At 37.7% G+C, this 19,444-nt stretch overlaps 1 protein-coding gene across 5 annotated transcripts in view; it reads left to right on the top strand.

Annotated features, from left to right (window-relative positions):
- The window catches only part of LOC112860863 (phospholipid-transporting ATPase IB-like), a 216,029-nt gene that overhangs the window by 45,131 nt on the left and 151,454 nt on the right, over window positions 1–19,444 (top strand). For all 5 annotated transcript variants that reach the window (XM_086714937.1, XM_086714959.1, XM_086714965.1 and 2 more), the window contains 4 exons: window positions 3,579–3,648; window positions 12,258–12,382; window positions 13,677–13,788; window positions 16,704–16,869. In XM_086714937.1, the coding sequence (XP_086571063.1) occupies window positions 3,579–3,648; window positions 12,258–12,382; window positions 13,677–13,788; window positions 16,704–16,869 (473 nt within the window). The remainder of the gene's footprint in view (window positions 1–3,578; window positions 3,649–12,257; window positions 12,383–13,676; window positions 13,789–16,703; window positions 16,870–19,444) is intronic.

Raw genomic sequence — 19,444 nt, forward strand, 5'->3', positions numbered from 1 at the left:
GAAACTGGCATAAACTTGACACAAAAAAATTACCAAATACAGAATGAGAAAGGAAACTGACAAGTCCATTTTGCTGCTAATTTTAATATAAAATCTTAAAACCTGACAGTATAAAAGATGGTAATATGTAATGATCAAATGGGGTTTATCACAGGAATGTATATATTTTTTTAATAATAAGGAGTCTGACTCCATTTTTGGATCTTTGCTGACAGCTTTTAAGCCTCCTTTCCTCTTCCCCTTCTGCCCCATGTCTAGACTGGCTGACAGAAAAGCCTGCGTGCTGCCTCCTTCGGCACCTGCAGGAGTTTCAAATCATGTAAGCCTCTGCTTGAGTGAGGGCTTCCTCCCTGACCACCAAAAAAGCCCCACCCCTAAGCCTGTCTCCTTTACCTGCTCTCTTAAGGCATTTCTGGATCAGCTTCAAAGGTCTGCCCTCTTCTCCCCAGAAAACCTCATTATGTATGTAATAAATCTTCCCACCCTTTTGGTGTGTTTGTGGCATCATCAGTTTTGACACTCAAACCAAATTTTGGGTGGGTGGCTGGCTGGCTGATCCTGCTTCTAAAGGGTAACCACAACAATTTTTTTTTTCTTATTAGGAAATCAGTTGACTTTTAAATAAGGAGGAAAAAGTTACAACCAAAAAATTTATATATATCTATATCTATATCTATCTTTTATATTTACTTACATAGTATATATATGGTCATATATATATACTGTGTATATATATTATATATATATATATATATATATATATATAATATATATATGCCATATATGTCTTTTATATTTACCTACATGGTACTTTTAATGGTACTCTTTTTTTCTCCATGTGGATTGAGATACTGCCTTTTGACCTTTCATTTTAGTCTGAAGAAACCCCTTCAGTATTTATTATAGGGTAAGCCTGCTGTCAACAATGTCTTTGTTTTTATTTATCTGGGAATGTATTAGTTCTTCATTTTTTGAAAGGTAGTTTTGTTGGATATGGCATTCTTGGTTGATAATTTTTTTCTTGTGCTTTGAATATGTCATCCTAGTACCTTCTATTCTCCAAGGTTTCTGCTGAGAAAGATTTGATAGGCTTTTTTATCATCTCTTCAAAGTGGTGAGTAGGGGCGCCTGGGTGGCGCAGTCGGTTGGGCGTCCGACTTCAGCCAGGTCACAATCTCGCGGTCCGGGAGTTCGAGCCCCGCATCAGGCTCTGGGCTGATGGCTCAGAGCCTGGAGCCTGTTTCCGATTCTGTGTCTCCCTCTCTCTCTGCCCCTCCCCCGTTCATCCTCTGTCTCTCTCTGTCCCAAAAATAAATAAACGTTGAAAAAAAAAAAATTAAAAAAAAAAAAGTGGTGAGTAGCTTTTCTCTTGTTGCTCTCAAGATTTTCTCTTTGGCTTTAATTTTCAAGTTTGATTAGGATTTGTCTAGGTGTGGTTTCTTTGAGAATATTTTACTTGGAGGCTTATTTTGTTGAGCTTCTTGGATGTGTAGATTAATGCTTTTCATCAAATTTAGGAAGTTTGGGGTATCATTTCTTTAAATATTTTTTCTGCCCCTTTCTGAATTCTTTTGTGACTCCCATTATATGTATGTTGCTATGTTTGTTTGTGTCCCACAGGTCTCTGAGGCTCTGTTTTTTTTTTTTTCTCTTTATTCTTTTAAATTTTTATTTCTTAGCCTGAGTTATCTCAATTGACCTATCTTCCAGTTCGAGTCTGCTCAAATCTGAGCAGTGGATTTTTCGTTTCAGTTATCATACTTTTCAACCCCAGAATTTCTATTTGCTTTCTTTTTTCTAATTTCTATTCTTTATTGATATTCCCTATTTGAGGGGACACGTTCTAATATGTTATTTCTTTTGACATAGTTTCCTTCAGCTATTTGAACATATTTAGTATAGCTGATTTACACCTGTCTGGTAAGTTCAATGTCTGGATTTGTTCAGAAAGACTTCCTATTGATTTTTAATCTGTATATGGTTCATACTTATTTGCTGCTCATGGTTTTCATGTTTCATGTTTTTTTGTTGAAAATTGAACATTTTAAGTAATATAATGTGGCATCTCTGACCATCAAATTCTCTCTCCTCCCCAGGATTTCTTTTTGTTGCTTTTCATTAGAAGTTTTTCTTTTAGGGGGCACCTGGGCATGAGTTTGAGCCTCACGTTGGGCTCTGTGCTGACAGTTCAGAGCCTGGAGGCTGCTTTGGGTTCTGTGTCTCCCTCTCTCTCTGTCCCTTCCATGCTCATGCTCTTTTTCCCTCTCTCTCTCTCTCAAAAATAAATAAAAATTTAAAAAGAAAGTTTTTCTTTTAGGCTTTTTGGTTAGTCTGTTGTTTTCCCTAACTTATACATCACCTCAGATAGCTGCAACATTAAAATACTTTCCTGTAAATGTTCTCAACAAATGTTTCTCCCACACCCACCACTGTTTACCTAGATTTGAGCACTGGGTAAGCTCTGGGTTAAGTCAGATAAAAACAAGCCCTTCAGGTGGGACCTTCCAGAGACCATCAGACAGGTGAAATAATAACTTTTTGGGAATAAGGCTTTGAAAGAGGTCATTCTCTTTTATGCTCCCTCAGTACTAGAAATGTGGACTGTTATTTTTTAAAGCTGCTACTGAGCCCAAAGCAGGAGGAAGTTAAAATATTACAAAGCTCTCTTTAAAAACAACAAGATTTGGCTTTTTTTTTTCTTGAATAAAATCTCCCTGGATTGATTTAAATCTTTAGTTAATTTTCAGAGTTGTGAAAAACTTGATTCTGATAATTTTTGTCAGTTATCTCATTGTTTTATAGAGGAGAAAGTTTTTGGAAGTTCTTACTTTGTTATATCACTGACATCCTTAATGAAGATCTGTTTTTATTTTGGGGTATATGGTCTTGGCTGGCAAAATTCATAGATTGTTTTATTTTAAACTTGATACTGCTGTGAATGAGATACAGTCAAAAGAGATAAGACTGAAATCAAGACTTTAATGACAATTTTTGTTATTCTTTGTGGCACTCCCCGCCTCCCCAAATAATTAATTTTCATGAGTGAGTTGCATTTGACATGGAGTAAAATCTGGCAAGACAAATGTTTGTTAACTCAGTGTTAATTTCTTCACTGGTGAGGTCAGATAGAAATGGAGAAGCCCAAGTGTAGTGTTTGAGGACTTCAGCTCTGGCCAGAGTTATCCTAAAGATTTACCCTCATTATAAAGGCCATAGAGCCTGAGCTCTTGGGAACTACCACGGACACATTTTAGAAAAGAACAGAATTTTAAGTTTGACCTCATTGTGATGCTGGTCTATTCTGGCCTATGTAACATACCCTGTTCACCGTCAGCCATGTCTCTTTCTGAGATTAAAGAGTAATCACACAGCTTTTGAAGGGTAGAAAGTTCTCTACTACAGGGTGAATTTTAGGCTGGTGGTATCAGACTTAATATCTCCCGGAAAAGTAACTGTGGTCTTTTCGGTTTTGAAGAAACAGAGCTGTTGATGTAGGTCCCATTTCATTGTTCATATTATTGGGAAATTAGTTTTTTTGACAGATATTCATTCAATGTTATTTGCTTTATTTTCCTTAGTGAACCTGAGGCAACATGTTATGTTGCAACATCTAATCTGGATGGGGAGACAAACCTAAAAATACGGCAGGTAAAGACACCTTTTTAAATCCTGATTTTATGCTTAAGCTCACAATGTCAAGTTTTGTCAGGTGCCAATTACTTATTTTTCATGAAGAAAAGTATCTCACTACTCTGGTGTAGATATAATGAGTCCTCAGCAGTTATTTACAGGGTACTTTAAAAAAAACAAGTAGGAACTAGGTAAGAAAAAAGTGTCCTATAAAATTCAGGTCATAAAGGATAACATACCTTTGAGCATGCTGTTTTGAGGATATTTTTGTTAGTGCTTTGGTAATATAACTATCTTCATGATAAATATCATAATTATTAATCTAAACGAGCTCTGAGTGATCTTATATAACACTGCTTTTTAAACTATCATTTGAATTTCAGAGTAACTTGTGATTATGAATGGAAGGAGATAGTTTTCCAATTAACTTCCTATTAATGGAAAAAAGACATTGATCTTTAAGATCATTGAGTCTTGGGTGCCTGAGTGGCTCAGTCAGTTGAGTGTCCAACTCTTGGTTTTGGCCCAGGTCATGATCCCAGGGTTGTAGGATTGAGCCCCGTGTCGGGATCTGTGAGGAGTGTGGAGCCTGCTTAAGATTCTGTATCCCACTCCCCTGTTCATGTGCTCTCTCTCTTCCTCTCAAAAAATAAAAAATAAAAATAAATAAAATAATTGAGTCTTTGCTTTATCACTTGGCTTCAGAAAGGAAGCCCCTGATTTTACATTTGAATATTTACATGTCTGCTAATCTTTTTTGCAAACTTTAGTGTGATTGAAAGTGAAAAATATGTATTTAGGATTTATTAAAGTAATACATCATCTTTGTAAAAATAATACAAACAGTACAGAAACCTAGGCAGTCTGTTAAACCTTCTCTATCTTCTAAATCCCATCTTTATCCCCAGTACTAATTGTTGTGATAGTTTGGTGGTACCTTCTTGAATTTTAAAAATGCAGTTATAGACTTCTGTTTCAGGAGAAATGAAGTAGACATGTTTTCTTCTATTTTCCTGCTAAGTACAACTAAAAAGTTTGGACATTATGTAGAAAACAATTATAAGGAGACATTGAAAGTGTCATTGAAAAACATTGAAAGAGTGACAGAAGAAGGTAGATTGTGGTACCTTAGAACCCATGGAACAACATGGTGGTGAGTTCCCTGGGTTTTCCTTTTGCCTTGTATATACCAGGTTTGGGACTGAAGAAACCAAAAACCCAGAAAAACCAATGGACACAGACCCAAAAAAAGGATGGTCCAACAAAAGCCTCCTTTCTCTAGTCAAAGGACTGGGAAAAGGGCAGAGAGTAAGACAGAAACTTTGACAATGGCCACTCTACCCCAGCCAGACACGGAGTGAAAATATGGTCCCATTCCCACCTCTGCCAGCAAAGGTTGAATGTAGAGCCTTGACTTCCACCGTTACCATGCTGAAATGAGGCACCCAACTCCACCACAAAGATGATGTCAGAGAAACCAAGTAGGAAGCTAAGACTTTGATTTTGTAATAAGGGTGGCAGTAAGGCCCTCTCCTCTTTCCACAGTGTCAGTGGAGACGACATGGACATCAGTAATAAGGTGTTCCAATCTCTTCAATGATGGAGGCCCACAGGGCAGCCAGAACTTCCACTCCTGTCCAGCTGTAACAAGGGGCCTCTCCATTTGGCTGTCAGCAGAGGCCAAGTGCGCAACTTGTCCTTCTACCCCCATCTTGCAGTAATGAGGCAACACCTTTCTCTGTCAGAGTGGTGTCAAAGGAAGCCACCTAACACAGAAAGCTTAAATGATATCCAGATCTTATAATACCCCAAATGTCCAGATTCCAATAAAAAGTCACTTATTATGCCAAAACCCAGGAGGATCTCAAACTCATTGAAAAGACGACAGCTAATGCCAACACCAAGATAACGAGATGTTAGAATTATCTGGAAGCGATTTTAAAGGATCTGTTGGGAAAAAAAAAAACCTCCAATGAGCAACTACAAACATTCTTGAAACAAATAGGAACATATAAAAAGTCTCAGCGAAGAAACAAAATCTCAGCAAAGAAATAGATGACCCAGTGGAAATTTTAGAACTGAAAAGTACTTAAGGCATTAAGAACTCTCAAGTGATGAACTCAACAGCAGAATAGAAGGGACAGAGGAAAGAATCCATGAACTGAAAGATAAAGCAATAGAAATTGCCCAGCTTGAATAACAGAGATAATAGGCTGAGAAAAAAAAATGAACAGAGCCTCAGAGACCTGTGGGAATATAACCGAAGAGCTAACATTCATGACATGAGCTACTGGAAGGGGAAAAGAGGGTGGAGCTGAAAAACCATCCGAAGAAACAGTGGCTAAAACTTCACAAATTTGCCAAAAAAACGTAAACTATAAATTTAAGAAGCTGAGTGAACCAAAAAGGATAAACCCAAAGAAATCCATACAAAGACACATTATAATCAAACTTCTGAAAACAAAAAATATTTTAAAGTAGTTGAGAGAAAAAAGATACTCCCTATAGGGGAAAGACCATTTGTATAAAAGCAGATCTCTTATTAAGACCCATGGAGGTCAGGGGAGCATGGGTGGCTCAGTCGGTTAGGCATCCGACTTTGGCTCAGGTCATGATCTCACGGTCCATGAGTTTGAGTCCTGCGTCGGGCTCTATGCTGACAGCTCAGAGCCTGGAGCCTGCTTCAAATTCTGTGTCTCCCTCTCTCTTTCTGCCCCTCCCCCACTCATGCTCTGTCTCTCTCTCTCTTTCTCTAAAATAAACATTAAAAAAATTTAAAAAAGACCCATGGAGGTCAGAAGGAAGTGGCATAACATTTAAAAAATGCTGATAGGGAAGAACTGTCAGTCCAGAATCATGTATGGAGCAAAAATATTTTTCAAGAATGAAGAGAGAATTAAAACATTCCCAATTGAAGGAAAAAAAGAACAGAGTTTGTTGCCACAAGACGTACTGTAAAGAATGGCTAAAGGAAGGAAGGAAACCATAAAAAAGGAACATAAGAAACAAGGAATAAAGAACATGATAAGCAAAAATAAGGCCAAATACAATACGCTTCTTTTCTCTTCAGCTTTCTAAATTATGTTTGATGGTTAAAACAAAAATTATAAAGTTATCTGATGTGGTTGTAAATGTATGAAAGAAAATATATAAGGTATGTAGCAGAGGAGGGTAAAGAGACATAAAAGGAAGCAAGGCTTCTATATTTTGTTTAAACTTGTAATATGACACAAACTGTGAGAAGTTATACATAAATAATGTAATGCCTGGAATAACCACTACAATAGTTATACACTGAGGAATATACTAAAAAACTCTCAAATCAAAATGAAATTCTAAAAAAATGTTCAAGTAACCCAAAGGAAAGCAGGAGAAAGAAAAAACAATAAAGCAAAATCAGAAAAAAAAAAAAACAAAATCAATAATTATATTAAATGCCCTGAAATATTAGATTAGAATATTATCTAATGGATTAAAAACATGATCCATGCATATGCTGGATGATATAAGTTTTCTATACAAAACTCACTTTAATTATAATGGAATAGGCAGGTTAAAAGTAAAAGATAGAAAAAGATATGTCATGTAAAGATAAAATAAGTCAGGAGTGGCTTTATTAATAGCATATCAAGTAGACATCAGAGCAAATGAAACTGCCAGAGATAGAAGGGAACATTTTTTATTATGTAATGACAAGAGAGTGGATCCGCCAATAAGACATAGCAGTGTTAATGTGTATGCATCAAAATACAGAGCTGCAAATATGTGAAGCTAAAATTGCTAGAACTTAAAGGATAAATATGCATGTCCACATTTTTAGTAGGAGACTTCAGCAACCCTGTCTCATTAATTGACAGAACAACCACACAGAGAATTCTCAAAGATACAGAACTAAATGCCATCAACCAACGGGATCTATTTGATATTTATACAGCATTCAACAATACCCAACAAAAGAAAGACATACTCTTTTTGGTGCTCAAAGAACGTACACCAAGATACAGAATACCTGTGTCATCAAACAAGCCTCATAAAAATGAAAAAAATTGAAGCCACGGAGAACGTGTTCTCCACCCATGGGAGAATAAAGCTAGAAATTGTGGCAAACATAACAGAAAAACCTACAAACACTTAAAAAGATAAATTGAATAGCCTGATAACTTCTAAGGAAATTGAATTCATAATTTAAAAATGCCCCCAAAAGAAATCTCAAGGCCCTGGTGGTTTCAGTGGACTATCCTAACAAACATGCAATGAAAAATGAACATCAGTTATATATAGTCTCCTCCAGAAAACAGAAAAGGAGGAAACACTTCCCAATTCATTTTGTGAAGCTGTTATTATTACCCTGATACCCAAACCAGACAAAGACAGTGGAAAAAAAAAATGTTTCAATATCCCTCAAGGGTACAGACACCAAAATTCTTTAAAAGTACTAGTAAATAGAATTCAGAAATATAGGAAAAGAAATATAAAGGTTTATTCCATATATTCAAGGTGCATTTAATAATTGGAAATCCATCCATGTAATCCACCATTTTAGGCTAAAGAAGAAAAATCACTTGGTAATATCAATAAATGCAGGAAAAGCATCTGACAAAATTGAATGTCAATGAGAAAAATTAGAGAACTGTAGGAATAGAGGGGAACATTCTCAACTTGGCACAGAACATCTACAAAAACTTAGAGCTACTATTAAAATATATGTAATGAAATGTAAGTGGTAAAAGACTAAATGCATTCCCCCCACCCCCCACCCTAGATGGGAACAAGGCAAGGATATCTGCTGACATTACTCTTACTCACATAGCACTGGAAGCAGTAGAAAGTGCAGTAAAGAGGCATACATATTGGAAGGGAAGTAATAGACTGTATTTGATTTTGACATAGTTGTCTACATAAAAAAGTTGTCTACCTAGATTTCCAAGGAATCTAAAATAAAATGAAATAATGTGTTTTTGGCAAGGATGCAGGATACCAGATAAACACAAAACACTTTCATTTCTGTATAGTGGCAATAAACCTGTGGACCCTGAAATTTAAAAATGCAATACCATTTATAAGCACTAAAATGTGAATTAGGTATAAATCTAACAATATAGACAGGATCTGTATGCTGAAAATTTCATTACAATGTTGATGAAAGAAATTAAAGAAGATCTAGATAAATGGAGAGATAAACAGTGTTCATGGATTGGACGGCTCAACACAGTAAGGGATACTAATTCTCCCCAAATTGACATACCAGTTTAATGGAACTCGTAGGAAAATCCCAGCAAGATCTTTTGTAGATATGGATGAGGTTATCCTGAAATATTTACAGAAAGGCAAATGAACTATAATAACTAAAACAATTTCGAGAAAGCAGCATAAAATGGAAGGAATAAGATTTCAAGACATTCTACGACAGTAATCAAGAGTGTGTGGTTTTGGTAAAGGGATAGACACATAGCTCAGTGCAACAGAATAGAAAACCCAGAAATAGATCCATACAAATATGCCCAAATGATTTTGTCAAAGGTGCAAAAGCAATTCTTTGGAGAAAAGGTAACATTTTCAACAAATGGTTCTGGAGCACTTGTACATTCACAGGCAAAACAAAACAAAACAATAACCTCAAATAAACCCTTGACCTAAATCACACTTTATACAAAAATTAATTAATAATTTATCATGACTTAAATGTAAAATGTAAAACGATACAACTTTTAGGGGAAAGAATTGGAAAAAAAAATCTTTAGGATCTGTAGTAGGCCAAGATTTCTCAGAATCAATGCAAAAAATGTGATCCATAAAAGGAAAAATTGATAAATTGGACCTCATCAAAATGAACAGCTTTTGCTTTTGAAGATGAAGAGACAAGCTGAAAACTAGGAGAAAATATTTGCAAACCACATGTCTGACAAAGGACTGGAATCTGGAATATATAAAGTACTCTCAAAACTCTACATAAAAAAACAAAATAAACACACAAAAACAAGCAAACAAAACCTCCAAACCAATTCACTTAGAAAATGGGCAAAAGAGACAGAGACATTTCATAGAACAGGATATAAAAATGGAAAATAAAGCACATGAAGACATTTTCTACATCATTAACCATTAGGGAAATGCAAATTAAAATCAAGAGTCGAAGTATCACCACACACCTGTCAGAATGGTCAAAATTTAAAATAGTTCCAACACCAAACGCAGGTGAGGATGTGGAGAATCTGGATTATTCATACATTGCAGGTGGGAATATAAAATGGCATAGCCACTTGGGAAAACATTTTGGTAGTTTTGTATAAAATTGAACACACAACTATTATATGACCCAGTAATTGCACTATTCCAGAGAGGTAGAAACCTATGTTCACACAAAAACCTTTATAGAGTTGCCTATAGAGGCTTTACTAGACAGTTGCCCTCTATGGGTAAGGGCTTAGTTATGATATACCTACAGTTATTTTTGTTTATTGATCTTAAATCCAAACACCTTACTAAGTATTCCTATGCATTTCTACAATTTTTAGGTCAGGCAGATAGGATTTTGTGGGTGATAAATTCTTTCTTTAGAAATTAGGTTATTTTTGTTGTTTACTTTCCAATAATCATACCTAATTTCTTACCGTCCCACCCCCCATCTTATGGCAATACCCAGAAACTCTGCTAGAACCCAGTCTCTTCTTGTTCCTGACTAACATGGAAATGCTTTAACATTTTATAGTTAAGTGTGGGTAGTTGCATTTCATTCTGGTAAATAACCACCCACCTTGCAAAGTTTTGCTAAGAATTTTATTTATCTAGAATGCATATTAAACTTTTTACTAATTTTCTCAGCCTCAATTGATACAATTTTTTTCTTTTTAATGTCTTTTAATGTTTGTTTATTTTTGAGAGAAAGAGACTGAGTATGAATGGGGGAAGGGCAGAGAGAGGGGGAGACACAGAATCCGAAGCAGGCTCCAGGCTCTGAGCTGTCAGCACAGAGCCTGATGCGGGGCTTGAACCCACGAACCGTGAGATCATGACATGAGCCGAAGTCAGACACTTAACCGACTGAGCCATCCAGGCACCCCTACTTTTTCTTTTTAAATTCATTAATCTATCATTCTTGAGCATCTGCTTTTGAGCTTATTGGTAATACATATTTTCTTTTTCTGAGAAATATTTGTTCATGTTGTTTATTCATCTTTCTATTGGGATATTTGTACTTTTTATTGGTTTATAGGACTTCTTTATGTATTTAAACTTTTTAAAATGTTTTATTTATTTTTGAGAGAGAGCATGAGCAGGGGAGGAGCAGAGAGAGGGAGAGAGAAGGTCTGAAGCAGCCTCTGCACTGACAGCGAGTCCGATGTGGGGCTTGAACTCAGGAACTGTGAGATCATGACCTGAGCTGAAGTTGGATGCTCCACTGACTGAGCCACTTGGGTTCCCTCATATTTTTTTTTTTTTTAAACGTTTATTTATTTTTGGGACAGAGAGAGACAGAGCATGAACGGGGGAGGGGCAGAGAGAGAGGGAGACACAGAATCGGAAACAGGCTCCAGGCTCTGAGCCATCAGCCCAGAGCCTGACGCGGGGCTCGAACTCACGGACCGCGAGATCGTGACCTGGCTGAAGTCGGACGCTTAACCGACTGCGCCACCCAGGCGCCCCCTCCCTCATATTTTTTATACCAATTCTTTGTCAGTTATACATGTCATCAAAGCCTTCTCCCAGTTGGTAACTTGTTCTCATATTTTTGTTAAGGCATCTTTTTTTTTTAACAGAAGTGCATCCCAAACTGTTTCGATGTAGGTTTCTGAGCGTCAAAACTTCTAAGACATTTGCGTGCCTGAGAATATTTGCGTTAAACTTTCACATTTGTTTGATATTTGGAAAGATATAACATTCTGAATTTAAAGGTCTTTTATTTAGATAATTAAAAATAAAAATTCGCTGTCTTCCTGTGTCTCGTATTGCTGTTAAAAAAAGACAGATGGCAATTTGATTCTTGTTCTCCTGAAGATGATCTTCTTTTCCTGTCTGTAAAGTTGAGGTCTGCTTATTGCAATGAGACATTTTCTAGATCGGTGTTTCTCCGGGCATGCTCTCTAGACCAGCATCATCAGCATCCTTTGGGAAATGCAAATCCTAGCACTCCACTTCAGACCTACTGAATAAAAACAAACAAACAAACAAACAAACAAAAACCCCTGGGGGTGAATCTCAGCAATCTGTGTTTCAACAAGACTTGCGGGTGCATCTGATGTATGTAAAAGTTTGGAGCCATTATTCTAGATCCTTGCTACTCTAAATGTGGTCCAGATATCAGCCTCATCAGCTACAGCTATAAATGTATCAAACATGCCATGATGTTTGGTTAAAGTCACTACACTTTCAAAAATGTTATTTTCATGTAGAGATGATGAAAATTTGACTTTCCTACTACCTCTTTGAACCTTATTAAAAATATTTGCAAAATACTCGTATGGCAAAATTTTCTAACAAACTTTATGTTAAAGTTTGAGGTACCTTATTTGTTGTCTGGTAAGTGCAATACATTTTGGACCCTCATTTTCATAATTTTATTAACTACTAGGACACTGAACTTTGCCATTAAAGTTTTATATTAATTTTACTTTGACTTTATTTTACAGGCTTTGTTAGAAACAGCTGAAATGCAAACAGAACAATTGTCAAGCCTCTCTGGAAAAATAGAATGTGAAGGACCTAATCGTCATTTCAATACCTTCATTGGAACCTTGTATCTAAATGGTAAAAGGTATCGTTTTTCTCTTATTGAACATTTTTTTTAAATGGAACATAAAATATGGCCATTTTTGTTCTCTCAGTTTAATAGTTTTTTCATTTTTTTACTTGATTTTGAAATACTGGAGGCATCAGTATACTGTTAAAAAGGTTCTTAAATATGGGAGGAAAATGTATGGCGTTTAAAAAAATTTTTTTAACGTTTATTTATTTCTGACACAGAGACAGACAGAGCATGAGTGGGAGAGGGACAGAGAGAGAGAGAGAGACAGAATCCAAAGCAGGCTCCAGGCTCTGAGCCATCAGCACAGAGCCTGACGCAGGGCTTGAACTCACAAACCGTGAGATCATGACCTGAGCCGAAGTCGGTTGCTCAACCGACTGAGCCCCCCAGGCACCCCTATATGGCATTTTTAAATTGGTATACCTGTAAATGGGCTAGAGAAGTCAGGTCTAAGTTCCCTTTGCGTAGAAGTACTTGGCACATCCCTTGGGCTAAGTTAGCGGGAAGAACAAAGTTTTGAAAGTCATCCAAGAAGAGAAGCCACTAGGAATTCAGTTTGATAATGATGAAGGATTTTCCCTAATTTCTGCTCCACTTCTGCTTAGCTCCCACTTAAGACTTTTATGGAAGCATTGTTTTTCACGTTTATTTATTTTTGAGAGAGAGAGAGAGAGAGAGAGAGAATGAACAAACACAAGTCGGGGAGGGACAGAGAGAGGGAGACACAGAATCCGAAGCAGGCTCCAGGCTCTGAGCTGTCAGCACAGAATCCAACGCGGGGCTCAAACTCAGGAACCGTGAGATCACGTCCTGAGCCTAAGCCTGATGCTCAACTGACTGAGTCACCCAGGCGCCCGGGAAGCATTTTTTTATATAGTGAGTGAGTCAGCCTAGTGCCAGAGGGGAGGAGGACAGGAAAATATGGCAAACCAAGGTTGCTTTGTGTGCTCTGAATGACCCCATGTAATCTTTTCTATAGAAAACCAAATTGGTAATACACAAGTATTTATTCCTCTGCCCAGTCTTCCTTGACATTAAGTTTCATAGTCACCCTAGGTATGAGAGGTATTATTTCTCTAGAACTTTTAATCAACTTATCTTTAGGTTAGTGAGAAATGGATGATAAAACCATTTTTTCCCCATGCTCCTTGTATGAAGACACATTTGTTTTTGTTGCTGTTTCCCCCTAAAGTTGAACTCGACAAAAAATAAATATGTATAAGATGAAAGCCTAGGCTTGCTTCACTTTGTGAAAAGAAAAGAAAAAACTTTTTGGTAATGTATACATGCTCTTTATTTTTAGCCCTGTTGCAGTAGGGCCTGATCAGGTCTTGCTAAGAGGTACACAACTTAAAAATACCCGGTGGATCCTTGGCATAGTTGTTTACACTGGATCTGAAACCAAATTCATGCAGGTAAAATAATTTGTGATGACTGTATTGCCTCTAGATTTTTCCCTTTTTTATGAGGTGAGGGGGGTTAGCATCACATGTCTCTTGAATTTAGGAGGCTCATTTCTGTTTACTAACCTGAAGTTTGAAGGGAGGTCCATATTTCATTTTAGTCTACATGGCTCCCATTAGTGGTAAGATTATTTTGGCCAAAATGACATTGGAAGTTCTGTGTAAGTTATTACTCTTACATACCATTCTTCCCAATCACTGTCTTTCGAGAACCCTTCAGTTTGTCCCTTCAGGACATCCTTCAAAACACCTGTTTTGGACTAGGAATGTTTTGCACATTTCTTATCCTTAATACTTTGACAGTAAGTCCGCCCGTTAGTCCATCTGCTAAAATATAACATTTGGCTTTGACTGTTGCTTGCACAAGCATCTCTTTGGCACCTGTGTAATGCCAGACACTGTGCTAAGACCGTGGGGTATAGTAGGGCACAAGGCCTGTTTCCTGCCCTCGACTTACCTGCGGTCTGTGAAGGAAGACAATCAAGGTAACGTAATAGCCAGAGGTCACTAAGGCAGGTTAAGTGTAGGACGCTGTGTGTTTATATAGGAGCTCCATCCAACCTGACATTGAGGCTGTTGTGGGGAAGAACGATGTAAATAAACCGAGACCTGAAAGCTGAGTAGAGCAGATGAAAGTTTCAAGGGTGTGGGGAGGTTCAGAATGAAGGCGTGGTAGGTGGGAGAGCGCTAGACCAAGACTTGCATGTGTCCAGGGGCCATTTGGGGAGCGCTGCTCAGTGTGACTGTAGGGTAAATGGCAGAGAAAGAAGGCATGGAATGGTGACAGACTAGTCCGAGGAAAGTTGGGGCCCTTGTGACTGGGGCCCTAGGTACATTTTCTTGCAAAGCTATGACTGGTCAGTAACATTCCACTCTCTCTTTGCTTCCTGATTTCTTGTCTCACTTTTCTTTTTCCTCTCATTCTTCCTGCCCTGGGATTGCACCCTGCAGTAGTGCGTTAATGTGTAAGTTTTCCTTACACTCTGTATACTAAAAACCCCGGACGAAGATGGCGATATAGACACGGTCTACCCACAAATAGAAGTTTGTATCTGGACAGTGAACCAAGGGCAACATAGACCCACATAATCGTGACCTGTGATTCAACTGTAAAACGCACAACTCTCAAACGCTACACCCTTCTGACTTCAGTTGTCTTCAAATGATCGTGCTGTTATTACTTAATTGTATAGCTGGTGATACAACATTCAATCTCAAATTTAAATGCCTACTGTTGATTTAAGGAGCCTGTCCCATTATCTCCCCTGTGTGGCTAGTCTGTGCAGCAGCTCATGAGAAGGTGCATCCTACTATTCCACATTATTTTGTGGGTGTAAATCATTGCTTATTATACATGCTGATTGGGTCATTTCAGAATAACAAAAATCTCAAAGTGGGCCTTTTCATAACTTCAGGAAAGAAAGAACTAGTAAATGTAAATATTTCCTTACTGAAAGGTTTTAAGCACAACACGCTTAGCTGAAAACTATTCTATATTGTATAGCATTTGAAGACATTACTTATACAAGTTAAAAAAAAGAGAAGGAATGACATGATTGCTTTGGAGATATTATACATAGATGTATATATTATATAAATTATAGTACGTACACATATATGCACGGACATTCTCTAATAATATGCTTAATGCAGTTAAAACTAGGATTTCAATTTTTATTCCTGTGCTTTGTAAAAAAGCTGAGTAATTTAGCTTACTAACTCATATTTTCATAACTAATAGACTTTGAGGATTTATGCTTCCACACTTAAAAAAATGTAGGGGCACCAGTGTGGCTCAGTCATTTAAGAGTCTGACTAGTGATCTGAGCTCAGGTCTTGATCTTGGGGTTGTGAGTTCAAGCCCTATGTTGGGCTCTGCACTGGGTGTGAAACGTACTTAAAAAAATATGTAGAAATGGTAAATTTAATCTGGCAAAGTATGGTTGCAAAGTTAAATACCTATATCTGTTTATATGCTGGCTAATTATACATGTTATATATAAGAAAGTTAAATATACATTTATTTGTCAATATTTTAATAGACCTATGCAGACAATTATCAGAAATTTATGGGTAAATTTGAAATGCTAATAGAAAGTTATTACTTGAAGCTCTCCTGTATCCCTAACCCAGAGCTTTGGTGTCCCTAAAATAAGCATGTGTTAGAATAATTATTGTACTGGTAAAATCTTTTAAAAAAATTTTTTTAATGTTTATTTTTGAGAGAGAGAGAGACAGAGCACGAGTGGGGAGGGACAGAGAAAGAGGGAGACACAGAATCTGAAGCAGCCTCCAGGCTCTGAGCTCTCAGCACAGAACCCGATGCGGGGCTCAAACCCGTGAAAAGTGCAAGATCATGCACGACCTGAGCTGAAGTTGGACCCTTAACCGACTGAGCCACCCAGGTGTCCCTGTACTGGTAAAATCTTGAATATTTCCCCAACAGACTCAGATAAAAGGTATCTTTCCATGGTTTTCAAACCAGAAATAATTCAATAACTATAAATAGTAAAGCCAATAAATTAGTACAGTCTTTTTTTTTCTTTTATCTGTACAGAAGATCACCTAGACTGTGTGATTTCCCACATTTGCTTTTTTAAAAAACCCTAGAACTGTGGGGTGGTAGGTCCGCTGTGTGAATATGTTCTCTGTGAATAAGTAGAAGATGCTTCAAGGACTGAAGTGGGAAAGCCACATCATTCAACAACATGGTGCTTTCAGTGTTGGTACTTACTTGGCAAAAACCATATTCTCCTTTTCAACTGTTGGGATTTTTGACCTCCTCTTACCATAAAAATATTCATGCATTATAATTCCTTTGATTGTTTTTCATTCTCTTTGGTGTGTATGCATTCGCTATGGTGCAGAATTCCATCAAATTGCCTCTCAAGAGATCGACTGTTGAGAAGGTGACCAACGTGCAGATCCTGGTGTTGTTCCTGCTGCTTCTGGCCATGTCCTTGGTGAGCTGTGTGGGAGCCATACTCTGGAAGGAAGGGCATGGAGGAGACATTTGGTACATCGGGGCGAAGGGTAAGTGTCCGAGGGTGTCGAGAAGCTACCATTTGAAGAGTGGTAACGCTCTGAAGTGACTTTAAACACTTGTTTCCATGTTTTTATTTGAAAGGGAAGGCCCTTGTTCTAACTGGTAGAACAGTTAGAACAGTTTTTGTTGTTTGTTTTGGTTTTTTGAGACACTGAGGATTAGTGAGTTTTAGAAACAGAGTGTTTCCTTCTTAAGATTGTTCTGCCAGTGCCACATAATCTTGGCATTCCAGAATAAAGGAGAGAAGACGGGTCAAGGCAGAGGAATGAGACAGTGAGGCAGACACACAGGGCCTCTGTCCTTGGCTTTGTCACTTAGTCACCAGGAGAACTTGGACAAGGCTTTTTACTTCTCTGAGCAATGCTTCCCTCATTTGAAAATGGGGATAATACCTACCTTATGGGGTTAGTACAGTGCTCTGTATACAAGGAATGATGCCCCCCAAATGAAGACAAGGGTCCCTGAAGGGGACCAGAAGGTTGGTAAAAGATGTAAACTGATACTTGGCCATTAAAAGTTCAGTCTTTTTTTTTTTTTTTTGCTTATGTCTTTCCATGTTTTCACAATTAACCGTCATGTATCTTTCTACTTTTCTCATCTATCAACTGAGGGTTTTAAATTGTTCTAACTTCCCTTGAGCAGATCTGTCTGGGAGCATCTTAAAAATAAAGAAGGGGCGCCTGGGTGGCGCAGTCGGTTAAGCGTCCAGCTTCAGCCAGGTCACGATCTCGCGGTCCGTGAGTTCGAGCCCCGCATCAGGCTCTGGGCTGATGGCTCGGAGCCTGGAGCCTGTTTCCGATTCTGTGTCTCCCTCTCTCTCTGCCCCTCCCCCGTTCATGCTCTGTCTCTCTCTGTCCCAAAAATAAATAAAAACGTTGAAAAAAAAATAAAAAAAATAAATAAAGAAGCTAAGATACAGACTTTGTAGATTGTATCAGAAAACTATGGATTCATTCCTATGCAATCTTGGTTTCTAAATGTTACTTGTATGGTTTTTAGCTCAAGCTTTTAGATTTTCAGTGATTTCAAAAAAGTAATCTCAACTTAAATGTGCTTGTTTAATTTATCCTAGCCCAAGACTGTGAATATTATATTATTTTGACACAGACATAAATTCTTACAGAAGTCACTGAACATTTTGGTGTTGATAAAATGTCAAATTCTGCATACCCCACAAATGACCTTTTATTGCCTTCTTTGTCAGACTTCTTGAAGGAGACACAACCCTCACTGTTTCTATTTTCTTACCTCCTGGTCCCTTCCCATCTGCTAGCCATTTCAACCAGTCTACTGGAATTGTGGCTCAAGGCAATTCCTAATTGCCAAACCCAGTGGTCATTTAAGTGGAATTGAATTGGATTTCTGCCACCCTCTTCTGAGTTTTATTTTATTTTTTATTAAAGTTTATTTATTTATTTTGAGAGACAGAGAGAGCAAGTGGGGAAGGGACAGAGAGAGAGAGGGAGAGAGAGAATCTCAAGCAGGCTCTGCACTGTCAGCACAGAGCCCGATGCAGGACTTGAACTCATGGACCATGAGATCATGACCTGAACCAAAACCAAGAGTCGGAGGATTAACAGACTGAACCACCCAAGCGTCCCACCCTCTTCTGATTAAAAACAAACAAGCAAACAAATCATCTGTTCCTTACTTGATTCATGAAAACCTTGATCCATCTCTTACATGCTGGTGTTTTGCAGGATCCTGTGTTCACCAGGAATGCCTCAACTTGGGTCCATAAATCCTGAAAATTTTGTGAAACTTTTAGTCCTATATTTATGTATGCATGTTTTTTCCTGTAGGATGGCCTTCACCAGCTTCTTAGGGATTGTTTTATCCAAGAAAATCCTAAGAGAGCTCACTTGCTTTAATAATTTCAGTTGTCATCCATTAGTTGATTTCTCTTCTACCTGCTTGCCTCCAGCCCAGATACCTCTATGAATTATTAACTCAATGATGCCTGGAGATTGCTTTCCAGATATCTTGTAGACTTCTTACATCATGTACAAAACTAAATTCAAGTTGTTTTCCCCAAATGAGTGTCTTTTTTCAGTATTCTCCATGTAAATTGTAGGTATTGCTATCCAACCATTATCCAAGCTGGAAACATGAATGTCACTCTCACCCCTCCTCGCTTCCTCCTCTTTTCCCCACTTCTATCCCCATGGCCTTCATCCTCCAATCAGTTCCAAAGTCTTATTGATTCCACCTTTTCAATATTTTGTCTGTGCACACTCTCGTTTTCATCCCTGAACTACTGCCACAGTTCTCCAACTGTTTGCCCAGCCCTCAGTCAAGTTCCACTCAGATTCATTCTTTATACAGTTTCCAGAAAGATGTATGTAAAAAGTAGTTATGAATGCATGCAGTAGCTTCACTGTATCCTGTTGTTTACAATGGCTCGGTGGGCCACTGCCTGATGGCCCATCGTTAGTTTTTGTAAATAAAGTTTACACAGCCATATTTATTTGTTTATGTATTACATGTGATTGCTTTCTTTCTTTTTTTTTACAAAAAAATTTTTTTTTTTTTTAATTTTTTTTTTTTTTTCAACGTTTATTT

This window comes from Puma concolor, chromosome A1 (genome assembly GCF_028749965.1).
Source record: "Puma concolor isolate L17-30 chromosome A1, mPumCon1.1.hap2, whole genome shotgun sequence".
NCBI lineage: Eukaryota > Metazoa > Chordata > Mammalia > Carnivora > Felidae > Puma > Puma concolor.